The sequence below is a fragment of the Nycticebus coucang genome, chromosome 21 (assembly GCF_027406575.1).
Source record: "Nycticebus coucang isolate mNycCou1 chromosome 21, mNycCou1.pri, whole genome shotgun sequence".
Taxonomy (NCBI): domain Eukaryota; kingdom Metazoa; phylum Chordata; class Mammalia; order Primates; family Lorisidae; genus Nycticebus; species Nycticebus coucang.
The window spans coordinates 42,736,069-42,749,292 of record NC_069800.1 but is presented as its reverse complement, the minus strand read 5'-3'; the positions used below and the strand labels follow the sequence as shown (position 1 = coordinate 42,749,292).

Genomic DNA, 13,224 nt, shown 5'->3' with positions numbered 1-13,224 from the left:
CAAGAGAATCACTTGAGCCCGAGTTTAAGGCTGCTGTGAGCTGTGACACCACAGCACACTACCCAGGGTGACATAGTGAGAATCTGTCTCAAAAAAACAAAAACACCACATCCCAACATGACTGCTTTAAAATATGAAGGTGCAAGGGCAATAGAAAGGTCATTTTTATCACCAAATTTTCTCATCAAAAACTGACCGATCCAATCTATTACATAGGCTAATTCCTAAAATGTACACCCTGGGTCCAGGGCTTCACTATTGTTTGCAATCTCTACTAGCTACCGCAGTTATCTTGGCATTGGTCCTAGTTTAGAGGATCCAAGAAGAATATCAACATTTATATTCTCTGGGGTGGTGCCTGTGACTCAGTGGGTAGGGCACTGGCCCCAGCCAAACTGCAACAAAAAAATAGCTGGGCGTTGTGGCGGGCACCTATAGTCCCAGCTACTCGGGAGGCTCAGGCTAGAGAATGGCCTAAGCCCAAGAGCTGAAGGTTGCTGTGAGCTGTGACACTACAGCACTCTACTGAGGGCGACAAAGTGAGACTCTCTCTCTTAAAAAAAAAAAATTTATATTCTCTTAGAAACAATCCTGAAAAATCTCAGGAGACTCTGTTACTTGACAATCAATGTTTAGGCAAGGCTGTTATCTTGAGCAAACACAGTTCTGACATAATTTAGCAGCAGACACTAAACCCTTCAAGAATACTAGTTTTAAACCTAACCCTTAAGGAGCTCTCCCCTAATCAGAAAAGATGAGAATCTGAAAGGTTAGGAGAAGGAAGAATAAAGGAAAAGAAACTGGAAGTTGGCTCGGTGCCTGTGGCTCAAGTGGCTAAGGCGCCAGCCACATACACCTGAGCTGGCAGGTTCGAATCCAGCCCGGGCCCACCAAACAACAATGATGGCTGCAACCAAAAAATAGCCGGGCATTGTGGTGGGCGCCTGTAGTCCCAGCTACTTGGGAGGCTGAGGCAGGAGAATCGCTTAGAGCCCAGGAGTTGGAGGTTGCTGTGAGCTGTGATGCCACAGCTCTCTACTCAGGGGGACAGCTTGAGGCTCTGTCTCAAAAAAAAAAAAAGAAAGAAAGAAAGAAACTGGAAGTCTGGCAGGAAGGAAGGGGTCAGAGGAAGGGAGAAAGAAGGAGAGAGAAGGAGAAAGGGGAAAGAAAGGGAGAGAGAAAAGACTGGTCTAAGACCTACAGCTTCAGTTGACCACGGCAAACAGAGACAAGGCTAAGCTGGGAAGAGGAAACCTGAGGAGAACGCTGAACTCCTTGGCTCTTCCTGTGTTCAATCTTCCCAACATTACTTTGTTCCTAGTGGTGGGAACTTGGAGATCATACACATTCCAGATTCAACACAAATACAAACAACCCTCTCTAAATAGTTCAGATCCTGTTCCTAATCAAGTCTGTACTGGCACTCAAGCCTCTACCAAGTCAATGAACTTATTCCAAGCAATTTTTAAAGAGGATTTGAACAATACGTGGGATATTTGACAATCCTTCTTCCCTTTGATATCATATACAAACAGGAAGCTGACTCTAGAATTTGAGAGCTTCCCAAACTCTTCTTACAGTAAAAATCATCTAGGAAGCTTGTTCACAAATTCACATTCCCGAGTCCCCATACAGTCAGAACAGGGAGGACTGAGGCATGGCTGGAATCGGTTTTTACAAATGCCCCATGTAAGGATAAGGGTAAACCTGGAAAATACCCTTTCTCTACTAAGTTTATTCTATCTGATACAAAATGCTACACTTTTGGCTCGGTGCCAATAGCTCAGCAGCTAGGGCACCAGCCACATACATCAGCGTTGGCAGGTTCGAATCCAACCCGGGACAGCCAAACAACAATGACAACTACAACCGAAAAACATCCAGGCATTGTGGAGGATGCCTGTAGTCCCAGGTACTTGGGAAGCTGAGTTAAGAGAATCGCTAAAGACCAAGAGTCTGAGGTTGCTATGAGCTATGATGCCTGCACTCTACCCAAGATGACAGCTTGAGAGTCTGTCTTAAAAGAAAAAAAAAAATGCTACACTTATAAAAGCAACAAACTGAATGCCCCTTTTCTTATCTAAGTGAAGTCACAAGAACAGTCTGCAAACTGGGGTACAAAACTTAAGAGAATATAGGCCAGAACATGAATAGTTAAAGGGAAATCATTTTCCAACACTCAGTTCCTATACTCACACTCCTAAACTGAGCTGAAGACATGTCAGATTTCTGCTAGTTTGCATTTCCTTTTTCTTTCTTCCTTTTTTTTTTTTTTTTTAAAGAGACGAGGTCTCCCTTTTGCTCAGGCTGGTGGTCTTGAACTCCTGAGCTCAAGCAATCCACCTGTCTCGGCCCCCCAGAATGCTAGAGACTAGTTTGTATTTTCTACCACTCTTTGTATAACTGCCCTTCTCCATTTATTTTATGTAAATAAAAAGGCCTATCTCTCACTCATTCCACATCTTACCATGTTGCTCTTCCTAGAGGTTTGAAACTTTTGGACTTTCTCAACTGGAGGTTCCTCATCTGAACACAAAGTTATCTTCTCAATTTTCCTAAGGGTAGTATACAACCAGCACCATTGTGAACACACAGAGGTCAATTCAGCACAGATCACGGATCCCTTGGGCATTTGGGCTTAATTCCCAAATCTCTGTTGAGAAAGCCAGGGAACTTAAGGCCGGTGCCATCCAATGGAAATATAGTAAGAGTGCAGGCCATGTGTAATTTTAAGTTTTTAAGCAGTCATGTTAAGAAGTTTGAAAAAAAGTAAAATTAATCTTAAGGATGTATTTTATTTAATCCAATATATCTAAAAACATTTCAACTGCAATCAATATATTAAATTAATAAGATTTTACTTTTTTTGTACAAAGTATTTATAATCCAGTGCTTCTTTTACACTGACAGTACATCTCAATTCAGACTAATGACATGTCAAGTACTTGGTAACTATATATGGTTAGCAGCTACCACATTGGACCATGCAGGTCTAGCCCCTATTTAGACCGAGGAACAAGTCCAGGAAGCTTAACTCTTTCTTGAAGGCAAAACCTATGTAGAACCACCAAAGAGAGAGGTCCCTTGTTTCATCGGGGGGGGGGGTGTCTATTATCTAATATCCTATCTTAAAATTAGAACTCAAGTGTGAGAAAGTTGTCTATTGAGAGTGAGTACTAATCTATGTGAAGTTAACAAAAAAAATTTTTTTTTTTTTTTGTAGAGACAGTCTCACTTTACCGCCTTCAGTAGAGTGCCATGATGTCACAGGACTCACAGCAACCTCTAGCTCTTGGGCTTCCGCGATTCTCCTGCCTCAGCCTCCTGAGCAGCTGGGACTACAGGCACCCGCCACAACGCCTGGCTATTTTTTGGTTGCAGTTCAGCGGGGGCCGGGTTTAAACCCACCACCCTCGGTATATGGGGCCGGCGCCCTACTCACTGAGCCACAGGCGCCACCTGGAGTTAACAAAATTTTTTGCCCACAGAAATTAAGTTTGATACAGCAGTCTGACTTGATAGGACTGGCTTGGTACTCTACATCATTAGGAAATGATGAATAAGGTACCTCTGTAGTTCCACAGTTTTGATGATGATATATTCTACATCATATTTTTACATATTTTTGTTTTGTTTTGAGACAGAGTCTCACTGTGTTATTCAGACTGGTCTCAAACTACTGGACTCAAGCAACCCTTCCACCTCAGCCTCCTGAGTAGAAGGGATTACAGGTCTGTGCCATTGTGCCAGTCTTCATACTCTAAATATACATCCATTGTAGCTATTAACCCTTTGAGAAAAAAATGTAGACACTGCTTTAAAATGTACTACAGGTTTCCAATATTCATGTAGGGTATACATATCTGTAAGAATGTCTAAAGACCCAAACCACATATTAATCATGGGCAGTTCAGTCCAGAGACCCTGGACCTTTCCTGCCACTGAATTAATCTGGAGAATGACTATTTAGTTCAGGAAGGAATCAGAGTTTATTCCCTTTTTTGGAGACTGAGTCTCACTTTGTTAGCATCAGTAGAGTGCCATGGTGTCATAGCTCACCACAACCTCAAACTCTTGGGTTCAAGAGATCCTTCTGTCTCAGCCTCCTGAGTAGCTAGGACTACGGGCGCCTACCACAGTGCCTAGCTGTTGTTTTAGAGACAGCGTCTCGGTCTTGCTCAGGCTGGTCTTGAACTCCTGAGCTCAAGGGATCCACTGACCTCCGCCTCCCAGAGTGCTAGGATTACAGCATTGTGCCCTGCTGAGTTTATTCCATTCTTGGTTGTTTTAGAAGAATTCCAAATATCAATTTAAAAAACAAAACACCTGTATATTCTTCCCTAAATCTATAGCCTCTAACCCTGACTCTTACCAATGAGCCACCTCAAAAGTTTACTTAGATTGTGAAATTTTCAAACACTCTCCAGAGAGCTTAATTTCAAAATCAGCCATGCCTCCCTAGCTCCAGTGTTCCTTTGTCTCTGCCTCCTTCACATGCCCACACCTTTTTACTTTTCTTCTCTTCCCTTTTTCATGTCTATCTTATTAAAATTATTATATTTCCTGATTCCAGGCTCTGTTAAGCTTACTTAAGCTGAGATCAGGCAGATAGGCACAAGGTGAAAAATCGAGTAGTTTCCTATTGCCCCAGCAGCTCAGTCATGAACATATTCTCCAACATAAAGATTCACCTGGATACAGGCCTCACTTAAATTTAGTTCCGTGGACACAACTTGTTTCCAGATCACAAGACAGTTCAATGTCACTCACCAAAACGAAGGACTACAGTACAGAAGTTACAAAGAACCACAAAGGGCCACAGAAAAAGCCTGTGAGGACAACTCTGGCATTGCCCACCGCACAGCACACTTGGGAAACTCACCAGTAGGAGCTATAGAAGGCGGTCTGCCTCGTTTTCTTTTTGGCTCCCTCAAGTTTTCTTGTGGACTCTTCACAATGTCATTTTCAGGTTTCTTATCCACTTGGGCATCTGCAGAATACTCCCTGTCATTTTCTGAAATGTTCTCCTTATCTTCCTTTTCGTTCTTGGGAAGGCTTTTCTCTGACACCTTCCCCTTTTCAGAGCAGATTAACTTTCCTTTATCAGGCTGCTTGGGTCGCTTTTCTGTCTTTAAGGCTTTGTCTTCTTTGTCTTTCTTCACATTGACTGTGGCTTTTCTCTGCTCTTTAAACTTCTCTCGTTTATCAGGGGATGATGACAGACTTTTGTGATCTGTTTCTTTAGGCCTAGCATTACCCACAATATTCTAAAATGAGCAAAATAGCGAAGAAACACACTTTGTGATTGCTTGCAAATACAAAATTAGGGGTTTTTTATAAACTTATAAAGACAAAGAAATTAAAAGATGACATGTACCAGGTCACATAATACATAGAACCACTGAAAATATCCACCTGCCCTGAGATTTGAGAACCAATCCTAAATTTAAGGAAAATAATTCTCATGTTAAATTCCTTCTGAGAAAGAGCCATCTCCCTTATTAGAATGAATAAATCACTTGAAAACAAGATTCTGGAAAGTAAGCTTTCCAACAAAGTATCCTAAGAAAAGGCCTCCATGTTCTGTCCTCCTTATCTTGAGTATGACTATACTAACCCGGGCTTTTCAGAGGCCTGGCTCAGTTCACCAGTGTATGCTGATAGCTTATATAGCGAAAACCCCAAATTGATAACTGAAAAGTTCAACAGGAAAACTGTAAAGATTGTGCAATCCAGAACGAGAGTCTCTACTTCCTCTACGGGATAAAGACTGCTCAGTCAACAAGCCACCTACTATACTGCTGAACTACTCTTGAGTTTTATCCACTGGAAGGAAATGTTGTTTCCTAAAAATCTTTTGAGATAAGAGGCTTGTTCTGTCAGCAAGTCTAGAGTACCATGGCCTCGGCCTAGCTCACAGTAACCTCAAACTCCTGAGTTCAAGCGATTCTCCTGCCTCAGCCTCCCAAGTAGCTGGGAGTACAGGTGCCTGCCACAATGCCTGGCTAGTTTTTCTATTTTTAGTGGAGACAGGGTCTCACTCTTGCTCAGGCTGGTCTCAAACTCCTGAGCTCAAGCAATCCTCCTGTCTTGGCCTCCTGAAGTGCTAGGATTCTAAGTATGAGCCACCAAACCCAGCCCATCCTAAAAGATCTCGTGCCCTAGGGTAACTGTTATAATAAAGCCAGCTCTGAAAGCTCCAGAGATTACAAAATTGTAAATAAGATTATATATATATATAAGATATCTATATATATCACATATATGTATCTTCTAAGAGCTCCAAAGCAGGGACCACCATATCACGTTCACAGGTATCTCAACAACTGGCACACACTAGGCACTAAGATTTTTGCTGAAAGCAGAAAGGAGTATATAAATACAGCAAATGAAAAGATTGTTCCCAAAGGGAAAAATAATAAACACAGGAATAATTTTTCAAGTCCCCCAAATTATTTTAAAAGCAGCTGGCAGCCGGGAGATGCTGCGGCTGGGCTGCAGGTCGAGGCAGCTTCAGGCAGGGCCAGGCGCTTCGGCCTTTGCTCAGCTCTGTTGTGGCGCCGATATGCCTAAGAAGGCTGGTGCGACGAGCAAGGGTAAAAGCCAGAGCAGTGAACCTGAGAGACCACTTCCTCCCTTAGCTCCTGTGGCAGTTGATCCAAAAGGCTGTGTCACCATAGCCATCCATGCCAAACCTGGCTCCAAACAGAACTCTGTAACAGATTTGACAGCAGAAGCCGTAAATGTAGCCATTGCAGCACCTTCATCAGAGGGGGAGGCTAATGCTGAGCTCTGCCGGTATCTTTCCAAGGTCTTAGAACTCAGGAAGAGTGATGTGGTTTTGGATAAGGGTGGTAAGTCTCGTGAAAAGGTGGTGAAACTTTTAGCCTCCACAACTCCAGAAGAGATCTTGGGGAAGTTAAAAAGGGAAGCTGAAAAGAACTAAAAGCAAGAAATGAAAAAAATGGATCATTGGGAAGCTTTTTTTATTGCAAATGATGAAGAGTCTATTAAATAGGAAAACATATTTAAATGCATAGAAAAACATGGGAGTATGTATGTGTGTATATGTACACATATATTTTTAAATAAGATTCAAAAAAAATTTTTGAATGAATATAGGTTCTAAAATCCCTGTCTACAAACAGCCTAGCCTAGAACATATTACTTTGATTTCAAGGCATTACAGAATAACAAAGCTGGAAAGGCTATTTAAGATGACATGATTTAACACCTTTCATTCTGTGATGGGGCTTCTGATATCCAAAACTTGAGGTTTATTCATACCATGCAAGATGGCAACCTTGTCAAATACAGTTTACCCTGACTATAAATAAAAATGATAGCATCTCCACAGCAGTTCTGTAGTTCTGGGGATTGCCTTCTAATCCAGTTTACAAATGTCAGAGAAAAACCTGTCACACTGCTTTGTAGTCTTACTTTATGTATTAAGGTACTTTGCTAAATTCAAAAAATGTCTTTTATATCTTTCAAAGACTACATTGAAGCATTTTGTGAAAATAAATAATAATCAAGACCTGTAATTTAATATGAATTATAATTTTTGAGATGTCACTGAATTTTCTTCTTTCTCAATAATTTGTAATCATCAAATCTAGTAGTTCTTATGAATGTCCAAAGATCCTTAAAAGAAGAAAGAGCTACTTTCACTATTTGTAAAAGCCTGTCAGAACTCACATTTATATTAAAGTTACAAAGGCTAATAATAAATTTTTACATATTTGGTGCAAAAAAAAAAAAAAAAAAGCAGCTGGCAGCCAGCAGCCAGGGCTGAGAACAGGCACTCTCAGTAACAGCTGATAAAAATATAAATTGCAGTCATGGTGTGGGATGAAGGACAATTTGGGTCAAACAACTTAAAAAGTTCATACCTTTGAACAAGAATGAATGCCTAGAAATGTAATTTGCTAACAGAATAATCATCCTTGGGCACCCATATTTATAAATATCCTTAATCACTGTTTGGGAATCAGTTACATGGGATACAGTTACATACTTACTATAGAATACAATATAGCTATTAAAAGTCATATTCTAAGAGTATTAAGGAACTTGGGGAAAATGTTACTTCATTGAGAGAGAAAGTTATAGAACAGTAAAATGTCACATGACTCCCAATTTTGAAAATAGATACACACAAATATATATATGTTTAGCAAAAACACAGAAAGACATAACACCACAATGTTAAGAGTACTGTATCTTAGCAATGAGAATCACAGAGTTTTTATTTTCTTTGGGCTTTCCTATACTTTTTAAATTTTCTATAACAAACATTAATTTTCAAAACAACAAATGTTGCCAAAATATAGACTATCAAAACATTTAGGCAGTGTGTTTCTAAAGAACAAAATCTCAATCTATTCTAATACCGTAAGAAAAAAATTTTTAATTGCACAGACAGACATCTTCAGCCAAACCACTACCCTCTTGAGAAGAAAAAACAAGTCCAAAAGCCAAGGGCTTGTGATCAAAGTCCTGCCAAAACTACGGTGACACAGATACTCAAAGGCTTCTGGAAACTGAGAACTGAAATATGGTACTCAGAAATCCTGTTCAGGTAAGGCACCCATCTCTAAGCCATAGCCCCATGAGTTCTATTAATCAATTTATTGAGTAAAGCAGAGTAAACCGTTGAATATTTATTATCTGGAGCCCAGGACTTCCATTTGCGGAGGTTCTGGATACAATCAGCCAATTCTGAACAAATTTATAATTTGATCCTCTATCTGTATTAGTTCATTCCACAAACCTAACACAAAAATTGACAAATTTAAGGCCAAAATAACATTTGAGAATACTGTGTGCCTCTTTGGATGCCTGAGAGACAAATGACCAAAGAGAAAGCATCATTAGGACCCAAGCTTTAGAATTTTCTCAATTTTCTATAGAGGAAAACAAGCAAAAGACAATAATATTCTTGAGGCTACTTTAAAGGTATTATGTATCACAATCCTTTGAAACTGCTAAGTGTATGTATAAGAATTTATTAAAATCTGTGATAAATAGAAGCACATGGTCATCATAGGAAAATACAATAGGTTTTAGCATCACCAAACATTATCTCATTAACCACTATCCAGAGGTAAGTAACCAGTTACAATGATGCCTTGACATCATTGACAAAATCTTCTAATAAACTGCTTTAATGTCTTAATGGCTAAAATCAGCAATAATTAGAATTTTTATAAACACCAATATCCAAATTTTGATCTCCACCCTCAACTTTTTCATTAAAACATAAACATGAACAAGACAAAAAGAGGGAAAAATTATGAAAAAACAGGCACAATTTCTAGATGGCCCATATCTATGCAGACCATACTTCCAATATCAAAACTCAGGTCCCATGATCAGGCAAATATATGCATGATGACTGAGACAACAGGACACAAAATTCTCAAACCGGCCACATCTAGCACAGTGGCTGCCAAATCCACACCAAATGGTACCACTGCAAAACACCAAATCACAGTCCTAAACTGAGGAACAAAGCTAGATGCAGAGAACACATGCTCACAGTCTCCTAAAGTGATTCAACAAGATCCCTGTCATGAGGGCAGGGCACAGGGAGAAGGAAAAAGTAATAATAACCAGAAACTTCTGAGAAAGATGAGAACAGACTGAGAGTGGTGGCTCATGCCTATAATCCTAGCACTATGGGAGCCTGAGGTGGATAGATCGCTTGAGCTCAGAGTTTGAGACCAGCCTTTAGTAGACTGTCTCTATTAAAAATAGAAAAACTAGGTGGTCATCTCATGGCAGGCACCTGTAGTCCCAGCTACTCAGGAGCCTGAGGCAAGAGGATCACTTGAGCTTAAGAGTTTGAGGTTGCTGTGAGCACTCTAGCCTGAACCAGACTAAGACTCCGTCTCCCCCCACCCCCCGAAAAAAGAGAAGGAAAACAGATAAGAGGCAATGATGTTTTGAAAAAAATCTCTGTTAAAAGGAAATGGCAAAGAGAGACAAATAAATACAACTTCTGAAAATTTATTTTATTATTTTCTGGTGAAATTGTGTCAGATAAAGAAAAGAAAGACTTGCATCATAAACAAATGTAATGTCTTTATTTGAGAAACAATACTACAATGTTAGCATTATTCATAACAGAAAGCACAAAACCACATTTCTCACCTGATCTTTCGAAAAAGCTTTGACATGAATATGTTTGACAGTCTGAACTACTCCATCATAAAATTTCACAGTGTAAGTACCTAAAATTCAAGAAGATATCATGATTTTAACTTGCAGTTTCATGAAAACAACATCTTTTCAAAGTATAAACATAAGGGACCTCCAACTACTTATGGGAGTTAAAAAAATGTTTAAGAACCACATTCATTCTTTCTTTTGTCCAAGATAATAGTACGCTTGCCATCATTTCTTACTGAAGATTACGGTTTTATCTAAACCCATCAAAAATAACTCATTTTTGTGATGCTTTATTAAAATTTAACAAATGAAAACTTGCAGTGAATTTAGGCCAAGAACAAAGAGCAGTTAAACAATTAAGAATCTGAATAAAACGCAAACTTATTTATTCCATGGTGAATTATTTTATTTTTAGAATTTAATTCTTATTTTCTGGGCTTGGGGGCAATAATATATTTTAAACTTTATTAAGGAACATGATTATTCTGCTAAAGATATTGTTTCTAGAGATACCGTTAATCTCAAAATCCATATGAATTATCTTCATGTTACAGTATTTTTTTTTTTTTTTGTAGAGACAGAGTTTCACTTTATTGCCCTCGGTAGAGTACCGTGGCATCATACAGCTCACAGCAACCTCCAACTCCTTGGCTTAGGCTATACTCCTGCCTCAGCCTCCCAAGTAGCTGGGACTACAGGCGCCCACCACAACGCCCGACTATTTTTTTTTGTTGCAGTTTGGCCGGGGCTGGGTTTGAACCTGCCACCCTCGGCCTATGGCTGGCGCCCTGCTCACTGAGCCACAGGCGCCACCCCATGTTACAGTATTTTAAAATAGGAACTTGGCCAAAATTCTAAATGTTGCCTGCTACGTTGTCAGGTTTTTTCCATTAGAAAAAAATCGCTGAATAAGGATCACTCCCTGCTAAAAACCTGAAGCTAGTGAAACCCAAATAATCTTATTTTCCCAATACAGATGATCTCTTAGTTGTACCCAAACCAAAACTTTCAAACTTTTGCATCTTAGAAATAATTCATGTCTCCTTTCCCCTATTTTCCACCAGGTATTTAAAATAAGAATCACAGTTAATCTTTCAGAATTACCAGTCTGCTGCTAATCTCATAGTGGTTTACCACTGCGTCAACATGTCCCTGAGGGCTGGGAGCAGAAGAATGCAACAAGGAAGTTAAGATCTCCCAGTTACCTCCTTCTTGTACATTCTCTCCCTATCACCCTACCTCCAGTCATCAGGGCTACCACTTGTACTAAATGAAATCCAAAAGCCTGCCTCTCTAGTATTCAAAGTCCAACATAATCTGAGCGCAATAATTTTCCAAACTTCATTTACTCACTACCAGCATCCAATACTCACCAACTTAAAGTGACTAGCTACTTGTTACCAGTGAAACTGTCACTAATATTTCTACATCCACATCTTTATCAAAATGTTTTCCCACCAGGAATGTGTCACTCATTGATGCTTCAGTGCCCAGGTCAAATAACCACAAAAGTTTAAGAGTTCATCTAAAAGCTTCCTAGCTTTCCAGCTCCTGATGATTTCCCCTGCTCTGAACTTCTCACACTCATTTGGCATCAGGCCTACACAGCTTCACACTTGTATCTTCCTCAGTTAAGTATAGATCCCATTTAGAAGGTAGACTCTTCAAGGCCAAAGATCACATCTCATACCAATTTCTTCCTCACATAGTGCCTGGCTCACAGTAGACCAGCTCTGATCAAAGTTCGATTCCCAGACCAGCAGCATCAGAAATTTCTGGCAACTTATTAGAAACACAAGCTACCAGCACCATCTCAGCTGTACTGAATCACAAGCTCTGGGGGTGGGGCACAGAAATGTGTTTTGACAAGTCCTCCAGGTGATGCTGATACACACCAAAATCCAAGAACCACTGCCATACACAATTAGTAATTATCTACTAACCTTTATGCCTGCTGATTATTTGTCACAGGTGTCACCAATACAGAAAGAAACTGCCTAGCAAATAAGATATAAGAATATATAGTTATGCTAGGTTGGGTAAAATATCAGCAATCAGATGACAGGCTGTGAAAAGGAAATCTAAGGATAAAAGTGTAAGTGACTCTCTACTTAAGCAATGGCTTATGAGTACTTACAAATCAGTGCGGATAATTATGACAATGTGGTTCTACAGAAAAAAATCTCAATTTAGCTCTTTTGCATCTTTGCTTCCAGGATGACAAAGAAAAGAAAAAACAAAGGTGCTAAAAAAAGGCCAGGGCCACGTACAGCCCTATTCACTGCACAAAGTGAGCCCAATGTGTGCCTATAGACAAAGCCATGAAGAAGTTCATCAGTCAGAACGTGGTGGAGGCCTCAACTGTCAGGAATATTTCTAAAGTGAGCGTCTTTGATGCCTATGCACTTCCCAAGCTCTATGTGAAGCTACATTACTGTGGGAGCTGTGCCATTCAAAGCAAGGTGGTCAGGAAAGGTCCTCAGAAGCCCACAGGGACCCAACCAACATCCCAAGTTAGACCTCAGAGTGCTGACCCACGACCTCCACCAAAGCCCATGTAAGGAACTGAGTTGTTAAGGACTGAAGAAAAACTAACCTTTGGGAAAAAATAAAATAGAAATTATACTTAATATTTTTTAAAATCTCAATCTATTCTTTTTTTTTTTTTTTGTAGAGACAGAGTCTCACTGTACAGCCCTCAGGTAGAGTGCCGTGGCTTCACACGGCTCACAGCAACCTCTAACTCTTGGGCTTACGCGATTCTCTTGCCTCAGCCTCCCGAGCAGCTGGGACTACAGGCGCGTGCCACAACGCCCCGCTATTTTTCTGTTGCAGTTTAGCCGGGGCTGGGTCCAAACCCGCCACCCTCAGCATATGGGGCCGGCGCCCTACTCACTGAGCCACAGGCGCCGCCCAAAATCTCAATCTATTCTAATAACATTAAAAAAAAAAAAAAAAATTTTTTTTTTTTTTTTTTTGACAGAGAGTCTCAAGCTAGTGCCCTGAGTAGAGTGCTGCGACGTCATAGCTCACAGTAACCTCCAACTCTTG

At 40.1% G+C, this 13,224-nt stretch overlaps 1 protein-coding gene across 3 annotated transcripts in view; it reads right to left on the bottom strand.

The window, feature by feature from the left end:
• The window catches only part of PHF20 (PHD finger protein 20), a 161,524-nt gene that overhangs the window by 75,172 nt on the left and 73,128 nt on the right, over positions 1-13,224 (bottom strand). For all 3 annotated transcript variants that reach the window (XM_053574949.1, XM_053574950.1, XM_053574951.1), the window contains exons 5-6: positions 10,156-10,235; positions 4,883-5,267 (exon numbers count right to left, since the gene is read on the bottom strand). In XM_053574949.1, coding sequence (XP_053430924.1) covers positions 4,883-5,267; positions 10,156-10,235 — 465 coding nt within the window. The remainder of the gene's footprint in view (positions 1-4,882; positions 5,268-10,155; positions 10,236-13,224) is intronic.